The sequence below is a fragment of the Oncorhynchus masou genome, chromosome 4, assembly GCF_036934945.1.
Source record: "Oncorhynchus masou masou isolate Uvic2021 chromosome 4, UVic_Omas_1.1, whole genome shotgun sequence".
In the NCBI taxonomy this organism is placed as follows: domain Eukaryota; kingdom Metazoa; phylum Chordata; class Actinopteri; order Salmoniformes; family Salmonidae; genus Oncorhynchus; species Oncorhynchus masou.
The window spans coordinates 13968293-13995845 of NC_088215.1; the positions used below are offsets into that span (position 1 = coordinate 13968293).

General features: G+C 47.9%; 1 protein-coding gene across 3 annotated transcripts in view; it reads right to left on the reverse strand.

Annotated features, from left to right (window-relative positions):
* The window catches only part of LOC135524146 (SH3 and PX domain-containing protein 2A-like), a 145010-nt gene that overhangs the window by 92647 nt on the left and 24810 nt on the right, over positions 1 to 27553 (reverse strand). For all 3 annotated transcript variants that reach the window (XM_064951378.1, XM_064951389.1, XM_064951369.1), the window contains exons 3-5: positions 21819 to 21894; positions 4053 to 4129; positions 418 to 509 (exon numbers count right to left, since the gene is read on the reverse strand). In XM_064951378.1, coding sequence (XP_064807450.1) covers positions 418 to 509; positions 4053 to 4129; positions 21819 to 21894 — 245 coding nt within the window. The remainder of the gene's footprint in view (positions 1 to 417; positions 510 to 4052; positions 4130 to 21818; positions 21895 to 27553) is intronic.

The window sequence follows — 27553 nt, forward strand, 5'->3', positions numbered from 1 at the left end:
TGTGTGTGTGTGTGTGTGTGTGTGTGTGTGTGCGTGCGTGCGTGCGTGCGTGCGTGCGTGCGTGTGTGTTAACTATACTTGTGTGGACCAGTCCAGAAGTCCCCACAAGAATAGTAAACGATTAAAGATTTGACCAACTGGGGACATTTTGTTGGTCCCCATATGGTCAAATGCTATTTCCAGGGGGTTTAGGGTTAAGGTTAGACTTAGTGTTAGGGTTAGAATTTGGTTTAGGGTTAGGAGCTAGGGTTCGTTTTAGGGTTAAGAGCTAGGGTTAGGTTAGAGTTAAGGTTAAGGTTAGGTTTCCGGGTCAAGGTTAGAGGATAGGGAAAATAGGATTTTTCATGTGACTGAATTGTTTGTTCCCACAGGTTAGTTGTACAAGACTGTGTGTGTGTGTGTGTGTTAGATACTCACTCTCCTGGGGGGTTGAGGTCATCAGCTTTGGTCTCAAAGAAGCGCAGCACCTCCTCACTCTGAGACAACTGAGGAGGGAGACGGACCAGAGCCTGAGAGAGAGAGAGAGAGAGAGAGAGAGAGAGAGAGAGAGAGAGAGAGAGAGAGAGAGAGAGAGAGAGAGAGGGAGGAGGAGGAAGAGGGGAAGGAGGGAAGGAAGAGATAGAGAGGAGAGAGGGGCAGAGGGGGGAAAGAGAGAGAGAGGGGAGGGAGGGAGATCATCCTCTGTAAGATACCGTACAACGATGCACCACACAAAGTAACTCTTGGAATGATGAACTACGGAGGATGCATTCCAACATCCATTTTACATTCTACCTTTACAAAACATAACAGCATAATCCTTAGCACAGAGTTTGGCTCCAATTCAATGGAAGATCATACGGCAGCCTATTCCACTGAGGATGGACATCCATTTGTAGTGGTCACACTACTATAGGAACAGATCAATAGGAGCCAATGACAAGGTAGACATAGGTGGACATATTGTACTATATTTGAGATTGATGTTGAACAATATCCATATCATATTCATGGGACTTATTTCAGTGCACGACTTCAAATGAATTAATATCCCATTAATATTCCATTGTTCACAATAAAATCAAATACCCGTCTGGACTCATGTGATCATTTTCTGGTCATGTGTTATTGAGGAAGTGTATATTACATTAAACGACAGCTAGTGATACAGATGGTTTGGCTCCAGCCCACAATCCCTTGGGAGGGCCTTCTGTGTCATCACGATCCTTCTGTTGTTTGTCTTGTGACAACAAACAGGAAGTGGTAAGTATACGATACAGTTCACATCGGAAGATGATGAGTGATAGACAGGCAGAACAATCTCTTAACATCTCCAAAAAAAATAAACACATTTTAAGTAATTTGAATTAAAAAGATAATGAGCTATTTTCTTTTTTTAAACCTTGAGTGAGCAAGAATGTTGTCCACAAATGTACCAACATTTCTATTATGTAAATAGTTTATGATTAACGATTGCAATAATGTAGTTATTTTGTCAGATACATCTCCCTATTAGCTGAAATCTGTTTTTTTTTCTTCCCAAGGCCATTTTAGCTGTCACACTAGCTTTTCGGTCCGAACAGATTCACAAATCATAGGAATTTGCCGTGCTATGCAGATGTGGACTCCCTCCGAGGCATTTGTTTCTAGGCAAACCCTCCCTGTCCTTGCCGGGGCCAAGCCTGCTCCCTCCGTGTCTAAAGCCAGCGTGAGAAAAATGCTAACAAGTGTTATGTGCTATGAAATGAAATGAACACTGCACTCTGACAGACAAAACGCATTTCCTAGATTCATGAGAGTGCTATTAAACAAAGCAAGGAAAGTTCATTTCAAAACGTGACGTAGCTTTACTGGAATGTGCTGCTGTTTTAGGTAAATAAAGTATCTGCTAGCTTCTGACATGACTGACGGCATCTTTAAGTTGTGTTTGAGCATTTACATAAAGACTGGGCACGAGTATTTGGAGGTTATCCAAACGTACCATCAAAGTTGAAAGAAAGTCTTTCAAAATGTTGGATTTCACTGATTATTAGATGTGGCCTTGGACAATAAAGTCCACCCTTTCATCTGTGTTTCAAGGCAGAAAACTGGACACCTTTTCTCCCTAGAGAGAGAGAGAGTGCGAGAGAGAGAGAGAGAGAGGGGGGGGGGAGTAAGTGAGAGAGAGAGAGAGAGAGAGAGAGAGAGAGAGAGAGAGAGAGAGAGAGAGAGAGAGAGAGAGAGAGAGAGAAAGAGACAGTGCAGAGAGAGAAAGAGAAGCCTTGCTATTGAGAAAGGTTGCCGTAGGCAGACCTGGCTCTCAAGAGAAGACAGGCTAGGGGCCTCCCGAGTGGCGCAGTGGTCTAAGGCCACTAGAGATTCTGGGTTCAAGTCCAGGCTCTGTCGCAGCCGGCCGCGACAGGGGGACCCATGGGGCGGCACACAATTGGCCCAGTGTCGTCCGCATTAAGGGAGGGTTTGGCAGGCAGGGATGTCCTTGTCCTATCGAGCACTAGCGACTCCTGTGAAGGGCCGGGAACAGTGCACGCTGACACGGTACGGCGTTTCCTCCGACACATTGGTGCGGGTAGCTTCCTGGTTGAGCAGGCATTGCGTCAAGAAGCAGTGCGGCTTGGTTGGGTTGTATTTCGGAGGACGCACGGCTCTCGAGCTTCGCCTTTCCTGAGTCCGTACGGGAGTTGCAGCGATGAGACAAGACTGTAACTACCAATTGGATACCAGGAAATTGGGGAGAAAAAAAGGGTCAAAGAAAAAGGGAAGACAGACTATGTGCAACACTGCCCACAAAATGAGGTGGAAACTGAGCTGCACTTCCTAACCTCCTGCAAAATGTATGACCATATTAGAGACACACATTTCCCTCAGATTTCACAGACCCACAAAGAATTTGAAAACAAATCCAATTTAGATAAACGTTCATATCTATCTGTGCAATCACAGCAGCAAGATGTGTGACCTGTTGCCAAAAGAAAAGGGCAACCAGTGAAGAGCAAACTTTTACTTGAACTATTTGCCCATCGTTACAACACTGTATATAGAGATAACATGGCATTTGAAATGTCTTTATTCTTTTGGAGCCTCTGTGAGTGTAATACTCACTTTTTAGAGAGAGAGAGAGAGAGAGAGAGAGCGAGAGAGAGTGTGAGAGAGAGAGAGAGAAAGAGAGACAGAGAGAGATTAACAAAGGGGAAACGATAAGAGCTTTTTTAAAGTCAGACTGTTGAATGACCAAAGGCTTAATTTTTGGGGGAGTTGTAGAAAACTTTCTTTAAATGAAATACTCAACCGAGGGCACAGCCTTCATCTGGCTTTTGAAAGCTTTTTGGTAGCTTTTTAAAGTCTATCTTTTGTTGGGCACTCAGAAGTGTTCTTGTGTGTTCTAAACTAAACAGAACTAGGTCAAATCTCTCTAAAACTTCATGACCAGAATAAACCAAAGCCTTAGAGACCAGTAAGTATGACAATGTGTTTTCAGCTAAGTATTTGAAAAACATTTCCTCAGATGGGGCAATGTAGGTTTGCGAGCTTGGTAACTGCCCCTGAACATAACAAAAACGTATACTTTTAAAACTCTGCAATAAGATGAGTTAAGAGACAAGACTGTATTGCATCACGTATTTGCACAGAAATGTGCAAACAACAACACCATCTTATTGTGGTGCAAACTGGAGCCCCCCCAGTCAACATGTGTCCCTACAACACCCGTGTTTAATGTCACGCCTGAGGTGTTGCTGACAAGTGTGTCAGGTTACCATCTGTCACCCCTGACCACTGACCCCTAACATGTGACAGGGGGGGACCCCAAGTGGGACAGGTGTGTGTGTGTGTGTGTGTGTGTGTGTGTGTGTGTGTGTGTGTGTGTGTGTGTGTGTGTGTGTGTGTGTGTGTGTGTGTGTGTGTGTGTGTGTGTGTGTGTGTGTGTGTGTGTGTGTGTGTGTGTGTCTGTGTCTGTGTGTGTGTGTGTGTGTGTGTGTGTGTGTGTGTGTGTGTGTGTCTGTGTCTGTGTCTGTGTGTGTGTGTGTGTGTGTGTGTGTGTGTGTGTGTGTTTTAGACAGTAATGCCCCCTCACTCACCCTGCAGTAGTCATCGATGAAACGCAGCCTCTTCATGGCCACATCCCTCACATGACTCCGCCTGAACAGGATTTTACCTGAGGGAGGAAATGAGAGAAAGAGAGAGAATAGATGAGAAGGGACACATTTTAGATGTTATAGAGTGTAAAACCCGTAATAAATGAAAGACCAGTACAATCCTGTCTCGTAGCAGTGGGCAACCCTTCGGTTTGTTTGTGCATTACCACAGGCTAACTCTAGATGTCAGTAACACATGAAAGACTTCTGAACCACTACAATCGGACTCTCTTACTCTCATAGTGAACGGTCTTGTCCTGCGAGGACCTCTAACTGTGACTTGCCCACTTAACATATCAAATGGGATTTAAGCGCTTGGAGGTTATGTATCTAGTCTAACGCAGTGACTTCAAAGAAAAATGGCACCAGCCAATCTGAACACCCCTTACTCCAGGGCACGGTCACGGTCACTACAGTCCCACGAGAAGTGATCAAATTACCCTTCCTATGAACTGAAGACACAGAGGAAGAGAGGAAGAGCTGGGGACAGACTGTGTGCGTTCTGATTGCCAGTAATACTTTGAATGATGAATAGCAGAGGGATGATAGTGCAGTACTGGAGTTTCTTAGATCAGAGACCATCATGGGAAACAACAGGCAATTTTCAACCATAACTCTGACTCGCAATACCTAACCCAAGTCTTTGATGGCCAGCTGCTAGCACTGTGTGCAATTGAGTGAATCCTCTGGGTACCATCATTTCAAAGAAGTTGCCATGGACACATTTCCACATCTGGACTTAGACGAAGATATTGTATTTGGTGCGACTCATTTTGGAACACTGCTGACTACTGCCCTCTTGAACAGGTATCTCTTGCAAAAGAGATGTTATCTCGATGAGACTCTCCGGTGGTATGTAAACAGATAGAGGTGGATGTTTTGGTTGACATCCACGTGGCTTAATGTGAGGTGGGTTGGCGGGGTGGGGACTGCCTGACGACTCTGAATTCAATTCAATTCAATTCAATTCAATTCAAGGGGCTTTATTGGCATGGGAAACATGTGTTAACATTGCCAAAGCAAGTAAGGTATATAATATATAAAGTGAAATAAACAATAAAAAATAACAGTAGACATCACACATACAGAAGTTTCAAAACAATAAAGACATTACAAATGTCATATTATATATATATATATATATATATATACAGTGTTTTTACAATGTGCAAATGGTAAAGGACACAAGATAAAATAAATAAGCATAGATATGTGTTGTATTTACAATGGTGCGTGTTCTTCACTGGTTGCCCTTTTCTCGTGGCAACAGGTCACAAATCTTGCTGCTCTGATGGCACACTGTGGAATTTCACCCAGTAGATATGGGAGTTTTTCAAAATTGGATTTGTTTTCGAATTCTTTGTGGATCTGTGTAATCTGAGGGAAATATGTCTCTCTAATATGGTCATACATTGGGCAGGAGGTTAGGAAGTGCAGCTCAGTTTCCACCTCATTTTGTGGGCAGTGAGCACATAACCTGTCTTCTCTTGAGAGCCATGTCTGCCTACGTCGGCCTTTCTCAATAGCAAGGCTATGCTCGCTGAGTCTGTACATAGTCAAAGCTTTCCTTAATTTTGGGTCAGTCACAGTGGTCAGGTATTCTGCCGCTGTGTACTCTCTGTGTAGGGCCAAATAGCATTCTAGTTTGCTCTGTTTTTTTTGTTAATTCTTTCCAGTGTGTCAAGTAATTATCTTTTTGTTTTCTCATGATTTGGTTGGGTCTAATTGTGCTGCTGTCATGGGGCTCTGTAGGGTGTGTTTGTGAACAGAGCCCCAGGACCAGCTTGCTTAGGGACTCTTCTCCAGGTTCATCTCTCTGTAGGTGATGACTTTGTTGTGGAAGGTTTGGGAATCGCTTCCTTTTAGGTGGTTATAGAATTTAACTGCTCTTTTCTGGATTTTGATAATTAGTGGGTATCGGCCTAATTCTGCTCTGCATGCATTATTTGGTGTTCTACGTTGTACACTGAGGATATTTTTGCAGAATTCTGCGTGCAGAGTCTCAATTTGGTGTTTGTCCCATTTTGTGAAGTCTTGGTTGGTGAGCGGACCCCAGACCTCACAACCATAAAGGGCAATGGGCTCTATGACTGATTCAAGTATTTTTAGCCAAATCCTAATTGGTATGTTGAAATTTATGTTCCTTTTGATGGCATAGAATGCCCTTCTTGCCTTGTCTCTCAGATCGTTCACAGCTTTGTGGAAGTTACCTGTGGCGCTGATGTTTAGGCCAAGGTATGTATAGTTTTTTGTGTGCTCTAGGGCAACAGTGTCTAGATGGAATTTGTATTTGTGGTCCTGGTGACTGGACCTTTTTTGGAACACCATTATTTTGGTCTTACTGAGATTTACTGTCAGGGCCCAGGTCTGACAGAATCTGTGCATAAGATCTAGGTGCTGCTGTAGGCCCTCCTTGGTTGGTGACAGAAGCACCAGATCATCAGCAAACAGCATTGGAATTCTCCCAATGCTATGTGTTGGCTACATCCCTCGGCTAGAGCCTGCCATCATAGAGGCCGCTTGCGGCGACGAGGGGTGTTGTACAACACAAAGTCATCAGCGAATGGATCATCTCTAACCAGAGTATCAAAACCAATGACCAATATTCAAAACATTGCTTTGCCTACATGTGTTCTGGCTCGGGCCCAACCCATCGGCTTCTGGGACTGTGGCAACCAAGGGGGCCAGCAGGGAGCTACAAAGGAAGGAGCAGGACCTTGGTCAGCTCCAGAGGGCTTGCCAGGCCAAGGTGAGTCAGCACCATGGACAGCTCTACAGGCACCAACTGGGGCTGGTGAATCAACACCAATATTACCCAGTCCAGGTGCTGCAACCAATTGGCACCTGGAATTGGTCCCAGCTGTCCCTCGTTACTCCAAATGGGTATAAGTCGAGGTGCAGTCACTCGGGGGCTTGGGCAGACAGGCAGAGGTTACACCTAGTCCTCAGAAGAACCGGAGTGGGAATGAGAAGCACCTCGATCAGACGCCTAAGAAGGTACTAGGTGATGTTTGACTCTCTCTTCCTTTTCTTTGGCCCCAAAGGAAGAGGACCCATAACCGGACAGTGAGCCACCCGGCGCAAGTTGAGAGCATGTATTGAAACCCCGGACTCATCGTTCTTTCGCTCTCTCTCGTTCATTAACACAGGCGGTCCGAGGAGCCGCCCAGCCGGACACAGTCAGATAGTCCGAATGTGTTTGCGTTCTAGAAGGGTCGTGGAGGAAGTCAATACCAGACTCATTGTGGAGACGAAACAAACATTCGGGGTAGCCAGGCATGGCCAGGCATGGGTAGGGAGAGGGCTGAGAGCATGCGGTCTCCATCAGGCTCTAAGGGAGCATGTGGTCTACATCAGGCTCTGAGAGATGATGTGGTCTCCATCAGGCTCTGAGAGATAATGTGGTCTCCATCAGGCTTTGAGAGATAATGTGGTCTCCATCAGGCTTTAAGAGAGCATGTGGTCTCCATCAGGCTCTAAGAGAGCATGTGGTCTCCATCTGGCTCTAAGAGAGCATGTGGTCTCCATCAGGCTCTGAGAGATAATGAATGTTTCCACTCTCCATCAGGCTCTAAGAGAGCATGTGGTCTCCATTAGGCTTTAAGACAGCCTAACCAACATAAACAGTAAACAGCCAGAAGCCTCTCACTCACACAGGAGTGTTGTCTCTCTCTCGGTTCCACCATCTCTTCCTCGATCTCTTTTTCATTGTGTGTCTTTCACTCCCACACATCAGACAGACACACACTGTCAGCACCTGCCTGCTGCTGCACCTCAGAGAGACAGTCAACTGGATGGACCGACAGATGAATAATGTATGAACGACACTAGGAGGGGCGTCGATACGAGCAGGATACTGACACACACAGGATACTGACCCGGTGTAACTTCTTGCCTAGTCAGCACTATAGGTGACTTGACTGTCATGGTGGTGTCTGTCTGCCTCAAGTCAGACTGTACTTCCTTATAAACCCCAATAAGTACCTATGGATAATATAATGTCATTAGACCTTATGGCCATCTATGGCGAGAGACTGACCTGGGAGAAATGATGGAGACTGGACAGGGAGAAATGATGGAGACTGGACAGGGAGAAATGATGGAGACTGACCTGGGAGAAATGAAGGAGACTGGACAGGGAGAAATGATGGAGACTGGACAGGGAGAAATGATGGAGACTGGACAGGGAGAAATTATGGAGACTGGACCGGGAGAAATGATGGAGACTGGACCGGGAGAAATGATGGAGACTGACCTGGGAGAAATGAAGGAGACTGGACAGGGAGAAATTATGGAGACTGGACAGGGAGAAATGATGGAGACTGGACAGGGAGAAATTATGGAGACTGGACCGGGAGAAATGATGGAGACTGACCTGGGAGAAATGATGGAGACTGACCTGTGAGAAATGATGGAGACTGACCTGTGAGAAATGATGGAGACTGACCTGGGAGAAATGATGGAGACTGGACCGGGAGAAATGATGGAGACTGGACAGGGAGAAATGATGGAGACTGGACAGGGAGAAATGATGGAGACTGGACCGGGAGAAATGATGGAGACTGGACCGGGAGAAATGATGGAGACTGGACAGGGAGAAATGATGGAGACTGGACAGGGAGAAATGATGGAGACTGGACCGGGAGAAATGATGGAGACTGGACCGGGAGAAATGATGGAGACTGGACAGGGAGAAATGAAGGAGACTGACCTGGGAGAAATGATGGAGACTGGACAGGGAGAAATGATGGAGACTGGACAGGGAGAAATGATGGAGACTGGACAGGGAGAAATTATGGAGACTGGACCGGGAGAAATGATGGAGACTGACCTGGGAGAAATTATGGAGACTGACCTGGGAGAAATTATGGAGACTGACCTGGGAGAAATTATGGAGACTGACCTGGGAGAAATTATGGAGACTGGACCGGGAGAAATTATGGAGACTGGACCGGGAGAAATGAAGGAGACTGGACAGGGAGAAATTATGGAGACTGACCTGGGAGAAATGAAGGAGCCTGGACAGGGAGAAATTATGGAGACTGACCTGGGAGAAATGAAGGAGCCTGGACAGGGAGAAATGATGGAGACTGGACAGGGAGAAATGATGGAGACTGACCTGGGAGAAATGAAGGAGACTGGACAGGGAGAAATGATGGAGACTGACCTGGGAGAAATGATGGAGACTGGACCGGGAGAAATGATGGAGACTGGACCGGGAGAAATGATGGAGACTGGACAGGGAGAAATGATGGAGACTGGACCGGGAGAAATGATGGAGACTGACCTGGGAGAAATGAAGGAGCCTGGACAGGGAGAAATGATGGAGACTGGACCGGGAGAAATGATGGAGACTGGACCGGGAGAAATGATGGAGACTGGACAGGGAGAAATGATGGAGACTGGACAGGGAGAAATGATGGAGACTGGACCGGGAGAAATGATGGAGACTGGACAGGGAGAAATGATGGAGACTGGACAGGGAGAAATGATGGAGACTGGACAGGGAGAAATGATGGAGACTGGACAGGGAGAAATGATGGAGACTGACCTGGGAGAAATGAAGGAGCCTGGACAGGGAGAAATGATGGAGACTGGACAGGGAGAAATGATGGAGACTGGACCGGGAGAAATGATGGAGACTGGACAGGGAGAAATGATGGAGACTGGACAGGGAGAAATGATGGAGACTGGACAGGGAGAAATGATGGAGACTGGACAGGGAGAAATGATGGAGACTGACCTGGGAGAAATGAAGGAGCCTGGACAGGGAGAAATGATGGAGACTGGACAGGGAGAAATGATGGAGACTGGACAGGGAGAAATGATGGAGACTGACCTGGGAGAAATGAAGGAGCCTGGACAGGGAGAAATGATGGAGACTGACCTGGGAGAAATGAAGGAGACTGGACAGGGAGAAATTATGGAGACTGGACCGGGAGAAATGATGGAGACTGGACAGGGAGAAATGATGGAGACTGACCTGGGAGAAATGAAGGAGACTGGACAGGGAGAAATGAAGGAGCCTGGACAGGGAGAAATTATGGAGACTGGACAGGGAGAAATGATGGAGACTGGACAGGGAGAAATGATGGAGACTGACCTGGGAGAAATGAAGGAGACTGACCTGGGAGAAATGAAGGAGACTGGACAGGGAGAAATGAAGGAGACTGGACAGGGAGAAATGATGGAGACTCACCTGGGAGAAATGATGGAGACTGGACAGGGAGAAATGATGGAGACTCACCTGGGAGAAATGATGGAGACTGGACAGGGAGAAATGAAGGAGCCTGGACAGGGAGAAATGATGGAGACTCACCTGGGAGAAATGAAGGAGCCTGGACAGGGAGAAATGATGGAGACTCACCTGGGAGAAATGATGGAGACTGACCTGGGAGAAATGAAGGAGCCTGGACAGGGAGAAATGATGGAGACTCACCTGGGAGAAATGATGGAGACTGGACAGGGAGAAATGATGGAGACTGGACAGGGAGAAATGAAGGAGCCTGGACAGGGAGAAATGAAGGAGCCTGGACAGGGAGAAATGATGGAGACTCACCTGGGAGAAATGATGGAGACTGGACAGGGAGAAATGAAGGAGACTGGACAGGGAGAAATGAAGGAGCCTGGACAGGGAGAAATTATGGAGACTGGACAGGGAGAAATGATGGAGACTGGACAGGGAGAAATGATGGAGACTGAACTGGGAGAAATGAAGGAGACTCACCTGGGAGAAATGAAGGAGACTGGACAGGGAGAAATGAAGGAGACTGGACCGGGAGAAATGATGGAGACTGGACAGGGAGAAATGATGGAGACTGGACAGGGAGAAATGATGGAGACTGGACCGGGAGAAATGATGGAGACTGGACCGGGAGAAATGATGGAGACTGGACAGGGAGAAATGATGGAGACTGGACAGGGAGAAATGATGGAGACTGGACCGGGAGAAATGATGGAGACTCACCTGGGAGAAATGGTGGAGACTGACCTGGGAGAAATGAAGGAGCCTGGACAGGGAGAAATGATGGAGACTCACCTGGGAGAAATGATGGAGACTGGACAGGGAGAAATGATGGAGACTGGACAGGGAGAAATGAAGGAGCCTGGACAGGGAGAAATGAAGGAGCCTGGACAGGGAGAAATGATGGACACTCACCTGGGAGAAATGATGGAGACTGGACAGGGAGAAATGATGGAGACTGGACAGGGAGAAATGAAGGAGCCTGGACAGGGAGAAATGATGGAGACTGGAAAGGGAGAAATGATGGAGACTGACCTGGGAGAAATGATGGAGACTCACCTGGGAGAAATGATGGAGACTGGACAGGGAGAAATGAAGGAGACTCACCTGGGAGAAATGATGGAGACTGGACAGGGAGAAATGAAGGAGCCTGGACAGGGAGAAATGATGGAGACTGGACAGGGAGAAATGATGGAGACTCACCTGGGAGAAATGATGGAGACTGGACAGGGAGAAATGAAGGAGCCTGGACAGGGAGAAATGATGGAGACTCACCTGGGAGAAATGAAGGAGCCTGGACAGGGAGAAATGATGGAGACTCACCTGGGAGAAATGATGGAGACTGACCTGGGAGAAATGAAGGAGCCTGGACAGGGAGAAATGATGGAGACTGACCTGGGAGAAATGATGGAGACTGGACAGGGAGAAATGATGGAGACTGGACAGGGAGAAATGAAGGAGCCTGGACAGGGAGAAATGAAGGAGCCTGAACAGGGAGAAATGATGGAGACTCACCTGGGAGAAATGATGGAGACTGGACAGGGAGAAATGATGGAGACTGGACAGGGAGAAATGAAGGAGCCTGGACAGGGAGAAATGATGGAGACTGGACAGGGAGAAATGATGGAGACTGGACAGGGAGAAATGATGGAGACTGATCTGGGAGAAATGATGGAGACTGGACAGGGAGAAATGATGGAGACTGGACAGGGAGAAATGAAGGAGCCTGGACAGGGAGAAATGAAGGAGCCTGGACAGGGAGAAATGATGGAGACTCACCTGGGAGAAATGATGGAGACTGGACAGGGAGAAATGATGGAGACTGGACAGGGAGAAATGAAGGAGCCTGGACAGGGAGAAATGATGGAGACTGGACAGGGAGAAATGATGGAGACTGACCTGGGAGAAATGAAGGAGCCTGGACAGGGAGAAATGAAGGAGCCTGGACAGGGAGAAATGATGGAGACTGGACAGGGAGAAATGATGGAGACTGGACAGGGAGAAATGATGGAGACTGGACAGGGAGAAATGAAGGAGCCTGGACAGGGAGAAATGATGGAGACTCACCTGGGAGAAATGATGGAGACTGACCTGGGAGAAATGAAGGAGCCTGGACAGGGAGAAATGATGGAGACTCACCTGGGAGAAATGATGGAGACTGGACAGGGAGAAATGATGGAGACTGACCTGGGAGAAATGAAGGAGACTGGACAGGGAGAAATTATGGAGACTGGACAGGGAGAAATGATGGAGACTGGACAGGGAGAAATGATGGAGACTGGACAGGGAGAAATGATGGAGACTGGACCGGGAGAAATGATGGAGACTGACCTGGGAGAAATGATGGAGACTGACCTGTGAGAAATGATGGAGACTGACCTGTGAGAAATGATGGAGACTGACCTGGGAGAAATGATGGAGACTGGACCGGGAGAAATGATGGAGACTGGACAGGGAGAAATGATGGAGACTGGACAGGGAGAAATGATGGAGACTGGACCGGGAGAAATGATGGAGACTGGACCGGGAGAAATGATGGAGACTGGAAGGGAGAAATGATGGAGACTGGACAGGGAGAAATGATGGAGACTGGACCGGGAGAAATGATGGAGACTGGACCGGGAGAAATGATGGAGACTGGACAGGGAGAAATGAAGGAGACTGACCTGGGAGAAATGATGGAGACTGGACAGGGAGAAATGATGGAGACTGGACAGGGAGAAATGATGGAGACTGGACAGGGAGAAATTATGGAGACTGGACCGGGAGAAATGATGGAGACTGACCTGGGAGAAATTATGGAGACTGACCTGGGAGAAATTATGGAGACTGACCTGGGAGAAATTATGGAGACTGACCTGGGAGAAATTATGGAGACTGGACCGGGAGAAATTATGGAGACTGGACCGGGAGAAATGAAGGAGACTGGACAGGGAGAAATTATGGAGACTGACCTGGGAGAAATGAAGGAGCCTGGACAGGGAGAAATTATGGAGACTGACCTGGGAGAAATGAAGGAGCCTGGACAGGGAGAAATGATGGAGACTGGACAGGGAGAAATGATGGAGACTGACCTGGGAGAAATGAAGGAGACTGGACAGGGAGAAATGATGGAGACTGACCTGGGAGAAATGATGGAGACTGGACCGGGAGAAATGATGGAGACTGGACCGGGAGAAATGATGGAGACTGGACAGGGAGAAATGATGGAGACTGGACCGGGATAAATGATGGAGACTGACCTGGGAGAAATGAAGGAGCCTGGACAGGGAGAAATGATGGAGACTGGACCGGGAGAAATGATGGAGACTGGACCGGGAGAAATGATGGAGACTGGACAGGGAGAAATGATGGAGACTGGACAGGGAGAAATGATGGAGACTGGACTGGGAGAAATGATGGAGACTGGACAGGGAGAAATGATGGAGACTGGACAGGGAGAAATGATGGAGACTGGACAGGGAGAAATGATGGAGACTGGACAGGGAGAAATGATGGAGACTGACCTGGGAGAAATGAAGGAGCCTGGACAGGGAGAAATGATGGAGACTGGACAGGGAGAAATGATGGAGACTGGACCGGGAGAAATGATGGAGACTGGACAGGGAGAAATGATGGAGACTGGACAGGGAGAAATGATGGAGACTGGACAGGGAGAAATGATGGAGACTGGACAGGGAGAAATGATGGAGACTGACCTGGGAGAAATGAAGGAGCCTGGACAGGGAGAAATGATGGAGACTGGACAGGGAGAAATGATGGAGACTGGACAGGGAGAAATGATGGAGACTGACCTGGGAGAAATGAAGGAGCCTGGACAGGGAGAAATGATGGAGACTGACCTGGGAGAAATGAAGGAGACTGGACAGGGAGAAATTATGGAGACTGGACCGGGAGAAATGATGGAGACTGGACAGGGAGAAATGATGGAGACTGACCTGGGAGAAATGAAGGAGACTGGACAGGGAGAAATGAAGGAGCCTGGACAGGGAGAAATTATGGAGACTGGACAGGGAGAAATGATGGAGACTGGACAGGGAGAAATGATGGAGACTGACCTGGGAGAAATGAAGGAGACTGACCTGGGAGAAATGAAGGAGACTGGACAGGGAGAAATGAAGGAGACTGGACAGGGAGAAATGATGGAGACTCACCTGGGAGAAATGATGGAGACTGGACAGGGAGAAATGATGGAGACTCACCTGGGAGAAATGATGGAGACTGGACAGGGAGAAATGAAGGAGCCTGGACAGGGAGAAATGATGGAGACTCACCTGGGAGAAATGAAGGAGCCTGGACAGGGAGAAATGATGGAGACTCACCTGGGAGAAATGATGGAGACTGACCTGGGAGAAATGAAGGAGCCTGGACAGGGAGAAATGATGGAGACTCACCTGGGAGAAATGATGGAGACTGGACAGGGAGAAATGATGGAGACTGGACAGGGAGAAATGAAGGAGCCTGGACAGGGAGAAATGAAGGAGCCTGGACAGGGAGAAATGATGGAGACTCACCTGGGAGAAATGATGGAGACTGACCTGGGAGAAATGAAGGAGCCTGGACAGGGAGAAATGATGGAGACTCACCTGGGAGAAATGATGGAGACTGGACAGGGAGAAATGATGGAGACTGGTCAGGGAGAAATGAAGGAGCCTGGACAGGGAGAAATGAAGGAGCCTGGACAGGGAGAAATGATGGAGACTCACCTGGGAGAAATGATGGAGACTGGACAGGGAGAAATGAAGGAGACTGGACAGGGAGAAATGAAGGAGCCTGGACAGGGAGAAATTATGGAGACTGGACAGGGAGAAATGATGGAGACTGGACAGGGAGAAATGATGGAGACTGAACTGGGAGAAATGAAGGAGACTGACCTGGGAGAAATGAAGGAGACTGGACAGGGAGAAATGAAGGAGACTGGACCGGGAGAAATGATGGAGACTGGACAGGGAGAAATGATGGAGACTGGACAGGGAGAAATGATGGAGACTGGACCGGGAGAAATGATGGAGACTGGACCGGGAGAAATGATGGAGACTGGACAGGGAGAAATGATGGAGACTGGACAGGGAGAAATGATGGAGACTGGCCCGGGAGAAATGATGGAGACTCACCTGGGAGAAATGATGGAGACTGTCCTGGGAGAAATGAAGGAGCCTGGACAGGGAGAAATGATGGAGACTCACCTGGGAGAAATGATGGAGACTGGACAGGGAGAAATGATGGAGACTGGACAGGGAGAAATGAAAGAGCCTGGACAGGGAGAAATGAAGGAGCCTGGACAGGGAGAAATGATGGACACTCACCTGGGAGAAATGATGGAGACTGGACAGGGAGAAATGATGGAGACTGGACAGGGAGAAATGAAGGAGCCTGGACAGGGAGAAATGATGGAGACTGGAAAGGGAGAAATGATGGAGACTGACCTGGGAGAAATGATGGAGACTCACCTGGGAGAAATGATGGAGACTGGACAGGGAGAAATGAAGGAGACTCACCTGGGAGAAATGATGGAGACTGGACAGGGAGAAATGAAGGAGCCTGGACAGGGAGAAATGATGGAGACTGGACAGGGAGAAATGATGGAGACTCACCTGGGAGAAATGATGGAGACTGGACAGGGAGAAATGAAGGAGCCTGGACAGGGAGAAATGATGGAGACTCACCTGGGAGAAATGAAGGAGCCTGGACAGGGAGAAATGATGGAGACTCACCTGGGAGAAATGATGGAGACTGACCTGGGAGAAATGAAGGAGCCTGGACAGGGAGAAATGATGGAGACTGACCTGGGAGAAATGATGGAGACTGGACAGGGAGAAATGATGGAGACTGGACAGGGAGAAATGAAGGAGCCTGGACAGGGAGAAATGAAGGAGCCTGAACAGGGAGAAATGATGGAGACTCACCTGGGAGAAATGATGGAGACTGGACAGGGAGAAATGATGGAGACTGGACAGGGAGAAATGAAGGAGCCTGGACAGGGAGAAATGATGGAGACTGGACAGGGAGAAATGATGGAGACTGGACAGGGAGAAATGATGGAGACTGACCTGGGAGAAATGATGGAGACTGGACAGGGAGAAATGATGGAGACTGGACAGGGAGAAATGAAGGAGCCTGGACAGGGAGAAATGAAGGAGCCTGGACAGGGAGAAATGATGGAGACTCACCTGGGAGAAATGATGGAGACTGGACAGGGAGAAATGATGGAGACTGGACAGGGAGAAATGAAGGAGCCTGGACAGGGAGACTGGACAGGGAGAAATGATGGAGACTGACCTGGGAGAAATGAAGGAGCCTGGACAGGGAGAAATGAAGGAGCCTGGACAGGGAGAAATGATGGAGACTGGACAGGGAGAAATGATGGAGACTGGACAGGGAGAAATGATGGAGACTCACCTGGGAGAAATGAAGGAGCCTGGACAGGGAGAAATGATGGAGACTCACCTGGGAGAAATGATGGAGACTGACCTGGGAGAAATGAAGGAGCCTGGACAGGGAGAAATGATGGAGACTCACCTGGGAGAAATGATGGAGACTGGACAGGGAGAAATGATGGAGACTGGACAGGGAGAAATGAAGGAGCCTGGACAGGGAGAAATGAAGGAGCCTGGACAGGGAGAAATGATGGAGACTCACCTGGGAGAAATGAAGGAGACTGGACAGGGAGAAATGAAGGAGACTGGACCGGGAGAAATGATGGAGACTGGACAGGGAGAAATGATGGAGACTGGACAGGGAGAAATGATGGAGACTGGACCGGGAGAAATGATGGAGACTGGACCGGGAGAAATGATGGAGACTGGACAGGGAGAAATGATGGAGACTGGACAGGGAGAAATGATGGAGACTGGCCCGGGAGAAATGATGGAGACTCACCTGGGAGAAATGATGGAGACTGACCTGGGAGAAATGAAGGAGCCTGGACAGGGAGAAATGATGGAGACTCACCTGGGAGAAATGATGGAGACTGGACAGGGAGAAATGATGGAGACTGGACAGGGAGAAATGAAAGAGCCTGGACAGGGAGAAATGAAGGAGCCTGGACAGGGAGAAATGATGGACACTCACCTGGGAGAAATGATGGAGACTGGACAGGGAGAAATGATGGAGACTGGACAGGGAGAAATGAAGGAGCCTGGACAGGGAGAAATGATGGAGACTGGAAAGGGAGAAATGATGGAGACTGACCTGGGAGAAATGATGGAGACTCACCTGGGAGAAATGATGGAGACTGGACAGGGAGAAATGAAGGAGACTCACCTGGGAGAAATGATGGAGACTGGACAGGGAGAAATGAAGGAGCCTGGACAGGGAGAAATGATGGAGACTGGACAGGGAGAAATGATGGAGACTCACCTGGGAGAAATGATGGAGACTGGACAGGGAGAAATGAAGGAGCCTGGACAGGGAGAAATGATGGAGACTCACCTGGGAGAAATGAAGGAGCCTGGACAGGGAGAAATGATGGAGACTCACCTGGGAGAAATGATGGAGACTGACCTGGGAGAAATGAAGGAGCCTGGACAGGGAGAAATGATGGAGACTGACCTGGGAGAAATGATGGAGACTGGACAGGGAGAAATGATGGAGACTGGACAGGGAGAAATGAAGGAGCCTGGACAGGGAGAAATGAAGGAGCCTGAACAGGGAGAAATGATGGAGACTCACCTGGGAGAAATGATGGAGACTGGACAGGGAGAAATGATGGAGACTGGACAGGGAGAAATGAAGGAGCCTGGACAGGGAGAAATGATGGAGACTGGACAGGGAGAAATGATGGAGACTGGACAGGGAGAAATGATGGAGACTGACCTGGGAGAAATGATGGAGACTGGACAGGGAGAAATGATGGAGACTGGACAGGGAGAAATGAAGGAGCCTGGACAGGGAGAAATGAAGGAGCCTGGACAGGGAGAAATGATGGAGACTCACCTGGGAGAAATGATGGAGACTGGACAGGGAGAAATGATGGAGACTGGACAGGGAGAAATGAAGGAGCCTGGACAGGGAGACTGGACAGGGAGAAATGATGGAGACTGACCTGGGAGAAATGAAGGAGCCTGGACAGGGAGAAATGAAGGAGCCTGGACAGGGAGAAATGATGGAGACTGGACAGGGAGAAATGATGGAGACTGGACAGGGAGAAATGATGGAGACTCACCTGGGAGAAATGAAGGAGCCTGGACAGGGAGAAATGATGGAGACTCACCTGGGAGAAATGATGGAGACTGACCTGGGAGAAATGAAGGAGCCTGGACAGGGAGAAATGATGGAGACTCACCTGGGAGAAATGATGGAGACTGGACAGGGAGAAATGATGGAGACTGGACAGGGAGAAATGAAGGAGCCTGGACAGGGAGAAATGAAGGAGCCTGGACAGGGAGAAATGATGGAGACTCACCTGGGAGAAATGATGGAGACTGGACAGGGAGAAATGATGGAGACTGGACAGGGAGAAATGAAGGAGCCTGGACAGGGAGAAATGATGGAGACTGGACAGGGAGAAATGATGGAGACTGGACAGGGAGAAATGATGGAGACTGACCTGGGAGAAATGAAGGAGCCTGGACAGGGAGAAATGAAGGAGCCTGGACAGGGAGAAATGATGGAGACTGGACAGGGAGAAATGATGGAGACTGGACAGGGAGAAATGATGGAGACTCACCTGGGAGAAATGATGGAGACTGGACAGGGAGAAATGAAGGAGCCTGGACAGGGAGAAATGATGGAGACTCACCTGGGAGAAATGAAGGAGCCTGGACAGGGAGAAATGATGGAGACTCACCTGGGAGAAATGATGGAGACTGACCTGGGAGAAATGAAGGAGCCTGGACAGGGAGAAATGATGGAGACTCACCTGGGAGAAATGATGGAGACTGGACAGGGAGAAATGATGGAGACTGGACAGGGAGAAATGAAGGAGCCTGGACAGGGAGAAATGAAGGAGCCTGGACAGGGAGAAATGATGGAGACTCACCTGGGAGAAATGATGCAGACTGGACAGGGAGAAATGAAGGAGACTGGACAGGGAGAAATGAAGGAGCCTGGACAGGGAGAAATTATGGAGACTGGACAGGGAGAAATGATGGAGACTGGACAGGGAGAAATGATGGAGACTGAACTGGGAGAAATGAAGGAGACTGACCTGGGAGAAATGAAGGAGACTGGACAGGGAGAAATGAAGGAGACTGGACCGGGAGAAATGATGGAGACTGGACAGGGAGAAATGATGGAGACTGGACAGGGAGAAATGATGGAGACTGGACCGGGAGAAATGATGGAGACTGGACCGGGAGAAATGATGGAGACTGGACAGGGAGAAATGATGGAGACTGGACAGGGAGAAATGATGGAGACTGGACCGGGAGAAATGATGGAGACTCACCTGGGAGAAATGATGGAGACTGACCTGGGAGAAATGAAGGAGCCTGAACAGGGAGAAATGATGGAGACTCACCTGGGAGAAATGATGGAGACTGGACAGGGAGAAATGATGGAGACTGGACAGGGAGAAATGAAGGAGCCTGGACAGGGAGAAATGAAGGAGCCTGGACAGGGAGAAATGATGGACACTCACCTGGGAGAAATGATGGAGACTGGACAGGGAGAAATGATGGAGACTGGACAGGGAGAAATGAAGGAGCCTGGACAGGGAGAAATGATGGAGACTGGAAAGGGAGAAATGATGGAGACTGACCTGGGAGAAATGATGGAGACTCACCTGGGAGAAATGATGGAGACTGGACAGGGAGAAATGAAGGAGACTCACCTGGGAGAAATGATGGAGACTGGACAGGGAGAAATGAAGGAGCCTGGACAGGGAGAAATGATGGAGACTGGACAGGGAGAAATGATGGAGACTCACCTGGGAGAAATGATGGAGACTGGACAGGGAGAAATGAAGGAGCCTGGACAGGGAGAAATGATGGAGACTCACCTGGGAGAAATGAAGGAGCCTGGACAGGGAGAAATGATGGAGACTCACCTGGGAGAAATGATGGAGACTGACCTGGGAGAAATGAAGGAGCCTGGACAGGGAGAAATGATGGAGACTGACCTGGGAGAAATGATGGAGACTGGACAGGGAGAAATGATGGAGACTGGACAGGGAGAAATGAAGGAGCCTGGACAGGGAGAAATGAAGGAGCCTGAACAGGGAGAAATGATGGAGACTCACCTGGGAGAAATGATGGAGACTGGACAGGGAGAAATGATGGAGACTGGACAGGGAGAAATGAAGGAGCCTGGACAGGGAGAAATGATGGAGACTGGACAGGGAGAAATGATGGAGACTGGACAGGGAGAAATGATGGAGACTGACCTGGGAGAAATGATGGAGACTGGACAGGGAGAAATGATGGAGACTGGACAGGGAGAAATGAAGGAGCCTGGACAGGGAGAAATGAAGGAGCCTGGACAGGGAGAAATGATGGAGACTCACCTGGGAGAAATGATGGAGACTGGACAGGGAGAAATGATGGAGACTGGACAGGGAGAAATGAAGGAGCCTGGACAGGGAGACTGGACAGGGAGAAATGATGGAGACTGACCTGGGAGAAATGAAGGAGCCTGGACAGGGAGAAATGAAGGAGCCTGGACAGGGAGAAATGATGGAGACTGGACAGGGAGAAATGATGGAGACTGGACAGGGAGAAATGATGGAGACTCACCTGGGAGAAATGAAGGAGCCTGGACAGGGAGAAATGATGGAGACTCACCTGGGAGAAATGATGGAGACTGACCTGGGAGAAATGAAGGAGCCTGGACAGGGAGAAATGATGGAGACTCACCTGGGAGAAATGATGGAGACTGGACAGGGAGAAATGATGGAGACTGGACAGGGAGAAATGAAGGAGCCTGGACAGGGAGAAATGAAGGAGCCTGGACAGGGAGAAATGATGGAGACTCACCTGGGAGAAATGATGGAGACTGGACAGGGAGAAATGATGGAGACTGGACAGGGAGAAATGAAGGAGCCTGGACAGGGAGAAATGATGGAGACTGGACAGGGAGAAATGATGGAGACTGGACAGGGAGAAATGATGGAGACTGACCTGGGAGAAATGAAGGAGCCTGGACAGGGAGAAATGAAGGAGCCTGGACAGGGAGAAATGATGGAGACTGGACAGGGAGAAATGATGGAGACTGGACAGGGAGAAATGATGGAGACTGACCTGGGAGAAATGAAGGAGCCTGGACAGGGAGAAATGATGGAGACTGACCTGGGAGAAATGATGGAGACTGGACAGGGAGAAATGATGGAGACTGGACAGGGAGAAATGATGGAGACTGGACAGGGAGAAATGATGGAGACTGGACCGGGAGAAATGATGGAGACTGGACAGGGAGAAATGATGGAGACTGGACAGGGAGAAATGATGGAGACTGGACAGGGAGAAATGATGGAGACTGACCTGGGAGAAATGAAGGAGACTGGACAGGGAGAAATGATGGAGACTCACCTGGGAGAAATGGGATGATTCTCTTCTTGGGATCTTTCTGCCCTCCCTCGATTGGGAACTTGTCAAGAATCTGCATCTGTAAAGAGCAACACACAGAGCATTTTTTTAAATTCATTTATTAAGAGGGAGAGAAATATTTGGCAAACATTTACAAATATACTTCTTCTCAATACAGCTCACTGAGGAATTCAAAAGTGTTTCATTTCATTGAATTTCATTGAAAGAAACAGCTGGGCTCAGTATTTAAAATTCCCCGCCACCACGATCACAGCATCAGAGAGTATATCATATCAAAGTTCGGACACATTTTAAATTCCCATTCGGACAAGGACAAACGCTGCATGGTGTTTTGCTGCTCGCGGTGGAGGAGTTAATGCGAGTCGATTTATTCATAAAGACGCCGTGGTACCAAAGGAGGAGAAGTGCTGACACCGGGGTTAGAGGGAACTGCACGCAAACACACACACACACACACACACACACACACACACACACACACACACACACACACACACACACAGGGGTACTTTTTCCACACTCACACACACACAAACTGCAGAGGTCAGAGATGCCAGGCAGTGTCGGCCATATTGTGTTTGTCCAATTTCAACCCCTAAATAAATCATCCAGGGGGGGGGGTTAGGGATTAGGAAACGGAAATGGGGCTGTGGGTGAAGAAGCCTATACTGTCTGCAGCATATGTACTGTAATAAGAGAAGAGAGAGAATGAGAGAGAAAAGATAGAGAGGAAAAGATAAGGGAAATGTGTGTGTGTGTGTGTGTGTGTGTGTGTGTGTGTGTGTGTGTGTGTGTGTGTGTGTGTGTGTGTGTGTGTGTGTGTGTGTGTGTGTGTGTGTGTGTGTGTGTGTGTGTGTGTGTGTGTGAGTGGGCTGCTCATTTGACGGCTACATGGAACAGGCCTTTGCCGACAAGCTGCTTAAATACCAGCCCCTCACGGCACGCTTGGACAGCCTCGGGTGGAGGTGCAAGCTGGTGGCGCTTATATTTGGCAGTCTCTGCCACGTACACAGCCTTGCAGTGTGCGACCTCCTGATTGCAGGCCTGACAAAAACTAGGGCAAAGCAGTAGGCTGGATACTGCTGTGTCTCTGCTGTCCTGGGAAGCATAGCATAGAAGGAGGTGCTGTCTGTACCCTTGAGTGCCATGCATACAGGAACCTTTGAAATGTTTGGAACCTTTTTTAATGTAAATTTGATTGGTGGATGATTTATCTATTATTTATGTAAAGTATTTATTGTGTGTGTGTGTGTGTGTGTGTGTGTGTGTGTGTGTGTGTGTGTGTGTGTGTGTGTGTGTGTGTGTGTGCGTGCGTGTGTTCCTGTGTGTGTGTGTTCCTGTGTGTGTGTGTTCCTGTGTGTGTTCCTGTTTGTGTTCCTGTGTGTGTTCCTGTGTGTGTTCCTGTGTGTGTTCCTGTGTGTGTTCCTGTTTGTGTTCCTGTGTGTGTTCCTGTGTGTGTTCCTGTGTGTGTTCCTGCGTGCTTATGTATGCAGGTGTGTGTGACAGAGAAAGAGACACAGAAAAACAGAGAGAGAAAGAGAGAGACCACACACCATAAATCTGGTGTGCATCAGGGCAGGGTAAAGACCCAGAGCAATACGGGGACGAGGGACTGGTCCAAACCCAGTTCTCTCTCTGTGTCTGGGTCAGCATACGTATATACACAGCCCCATGTTGACTGGGTTTTTCCAGAAACTAAACTCGGCTTGGGTTCTCTTTCTCATAGAAATAGATTTACTAGAACAGAAATTCCCATTCATATCAATGGGTCTGTGATTTTATTATTTCGTTTTTTTCACCTTTATTTAACCAGGTAGGCCAGTTGAGAACAAGTTCCCATTTACAACTGCAACCTGGCCAAGATAAAGCATAGCAGTGCGACACAAACAACAACCACCAAGTTACACATGGAATAAACAAGCGTACAGTCAATAACACAATAGAAAAGTATATATACAGTGTGTGCAAATGAGGTAAGATAAGGGAGGTAAGACAATAAATAGGTCATACTTGCAAAATAATTACAATTTAGCAATTAAACACTGGAGTGATAGATGTGCAGAAGATGAATGTTCAAGTATGTGCAAGTAGAGATAATAACAGTATGGGGATGAGGTAGTTGGATGGGCTATTTCCAGATGGGCTATGTACAGGTGCAGTGATCTGTGAGCTCCTCTGACAGCTGGTGCTTAAAGTCACAGAGGGAGATATGAGTCTCCAGCTTCAGTGAAACAGTGATGGGTGGGCTGGCGGTATTCTATTTGTATGTCTTCCCTGACTGGGATCGCAGCTCAGTTCAGTCTTGTTTTGCTCTCATAGGGGAAAAACTCTGTATGCCTTGTCCCAGTGGAGGGGGTGGTCTTCCGGGAGGGTAAGCTGCTGAGTGTGGTCCACTCTGAACTGAAAGCAATGTTGGTGGTTTGAATGCTTGAGCCAAACAACTGAGCCTAGCTTAACATAAAGGGTGGGCTTAAACTTTTTCTGACCAAAATGTAGCTGTAAGTGAGAAGTAGGTAGCGGTAGCTAAACGGTAGCAATGGGAGTTGGTATGTTACAACTAGGAGTTACTGTCTCGGCAGTTAAAGTATGTCAACAAAGCCTAATGAGGTAAGAAGAAAGAAGGAATGTAAGAGGTACCTTGACAGTTACTGCGACGTTACTGTGGTGCTGTGTAGGCGTTGTAAATTGAGGGTTCAGATCACTAAAACACAAAACATGGTCCAGCTGTTGTCTGCTTCAATTGAACAAAGAGTTTGCTGAGTTGTCTAATTTCCTCATTCAACATACTGAATCAAGTTAACTATCTCCACTCTGTTTATTAGTGGTTCGATCCAAATGATCCGAGTTTGCCTCGTTGGACCAAATTCAAAACTTGTAAATGTTTTTTTAAAATTGCAGCAGATTGACGTTCCTCTTCCCTCACCCTAAAATACCCAGAACTCTCCCTTTCTTCTCCCCATCTCTCCTCCTCCCCCCGGACAGACCCCAGGCTCTCGGAGATGCGTTTTCCCCATCCCCATCTCATCGGCACATGTGGGACCACAGAAAAATGTTGTCTCTCCGAATAGGGGCGAGGGGAGCTCATTCCAGCACCACCAAAACAGGGTGGAATAAAAATCCCAGGACGACGTGGGGTGGAGAAGAAAAAAGAATGCAAAAACGCAGCCTTATTCAGAACAATAGTCCCAGTCGATAATCACGTAACAATAAGAAACTCTCCTCGCCCACGCCCAACAATTTACCCCCATTATATAAGAGGCAACCTTGTGGTCGATTCTTTTGTAACAAAAAATGTAGAAAAGCAGCTGCTCTGTTTAATGTAACCAGGTGAAAAACATCCCGACTTCCGGTTCGCTATCCTCCCGTGTAAGGAAATAGAGCCTGCTGTAAGAACGCTGTGCTGTGGCTTCAGGCTAATTGTCGTTGGAGAGTGAGGAATGTGGGATCCTCGTGTCCAAGTAGGATGCACGTACCTATGTCTGTGGGGAAACATTTCATCACAGGTAAGACATTTCACTTGCTTGATGAAGTCAGTTTGTAACTCCACTCATTACTTGTAGCTGTATAGTCCACTCCCTCACGTGGCTGCTAGTGCCATCACAAAGAGTGGCGAGAGGGAACCCTACAATATCATGCTTTTCTACGTAGTGAGAACGGTCGGGAGCAGGCAATGTTGAAAAGTCATCGTTAGACATCTTTTCTAAAATGTAGTTTTGTAATTGACTAAAAGACGCAGACAACAAGACAATTGCATCTGAAAAAGGTCAAGTATTTGCTGTGAGCCAATGGGATAACCTAGGTAACCACAGGTTGTTTCCCCCAGGCGAGCAGGCCGCAACGTTCTATCTAATACCAACTGGGACTATGGCTGGAGCTACTCTACTTCTCAGACCTGACTCTGTCTCCTTGGTAACCAGCCGAGAGAGAATGAGTGTGAGTGTTCTGAAGCGTTCTGATTGGATAAGGCTGTGAGGCTCTGGACCACTATTAGAGGAGTCAGAAAAAAAAGAGACACACAAAATGTTTCTCTTCCTCTATTGTCAGTGAGTATCTCTATGAATTCGACACCATATATCCCTACACCAACTCTGCTATGAGGTCATTATTGCTGCATTCACATGCTAGTCGGGAAAAAAACAGAAACTCCAAAATGTCTGACCTGCTAACTGGTTGAACGTGTATAACTACAACCAGTTAGCAAGACGTACATTTCTGAGCTTCCGAGTCAAATCAAATCAAATGTTATTGGTCGCATAAAGACATTTAGAACCCTCGCTTCAACAGTTCCGACTAGCACTTGAACCCGGCACTGCTTGTGAAATCCGAGGTGCACTGTAACAAGGCGTTGGTGTTGGAAATGTGCTTTGAATATGGATAACATTGTAGGCTACAGCCCACAGCTGCAGCAGGCCCCTCTTCATATCATGCACAGTGGCTTATAATAGGCACGCCATATATGGAGTTGTGGGAATGAGTTGAGAGAGAGAGAGAGAGAGAGAGAGAGAGAGGGGAATATTGGCACATTGTAATACACTGGACATGGCTGATATATGTCTTTATCTTCTTTAAACCTTTTTGAGTGCAATGTTTACTGTTAATTTCTAATAGTTTTTTGTTGATGTTGTTGAATGTGTTTATTCTCACTTTTGTTTATTGTTTATTCTCTTGCTTTGGCAATGTAAACATATGTTTCCCATGCAAAAAAAAGCCCATTTGAATTTGAGAGAGAGAGAGAGAGAGAGAGCGCATGGACACGCATCACTTCCTGGTGACAATCATGTGACCTGTGAAGAGTGACTCAAGAGGAGCTACCCTTGGTTGAACCACACAGATGACAGAGCTCAGTGGCAGAACACACAGTCGCACACAGATAGACGCACAAGTACACAAAGACACACACACACACACTTAGCAGCTCCCCACTTATGAAACAAACTCACGACCCACATAACACTGAAGAACCATGTGATCCCACCATTTCCACAGCAATGATCACATGTTTCCACTGAGAATCAAACCAACTCTAAACAATCAAAAGCAGTCAGATTTACTCAGAATGAGAATGAGTCTTTCTAGCTTGAAATGGTGGTAATTCATTTCCTTGCCTGGAGCCCAAATGGTACACTCCTCGCTATACTGTACATTGCACTACATTTACATTACATTTAAGTCATTTAGCAGACGCTCTTATCCAGAGCGACTTACAAATTGGTGAATTCACCTTCTGACATCCTGTGGAACAGCCACTTTTCACTTTTGGGCCCTGGTCAAACGTGGTGCACTATGAAGGGAGTAGGATGCCGTGTGAGATGCAGCCCTGGACTCTCTCTCTCTCTCTAGCAACTCGCTTTAATCCACTAATTACAATACATGTTGGTGTAAACAAGGCAGGCAATAAAAGGGGGTTGAAGGGGGAGGGAGGGAAGTGTTAAAACTAATTGATATTTTGCCTGTCTAGTATTGCCAGAACAGAACACAGGTTCCTCCCTTATTCCTTCTTAATCCTGCCACGACCAGCCTGGTCCCAGATCTGTTTGTGCTACCTTGTGATATTGGCCATGTGAGTTAGGCTAGACAGCACAAACAGATCTGGGACCAGGCTATACCACTCCAGCGCAATATCCACACAAAAGACAGACCGACTGAGGAAACGAATGGACAACATGAATCAAGTCTGGACATGCATTAGTGGCCCGGGGTATCGAGTTTCTAGAGAC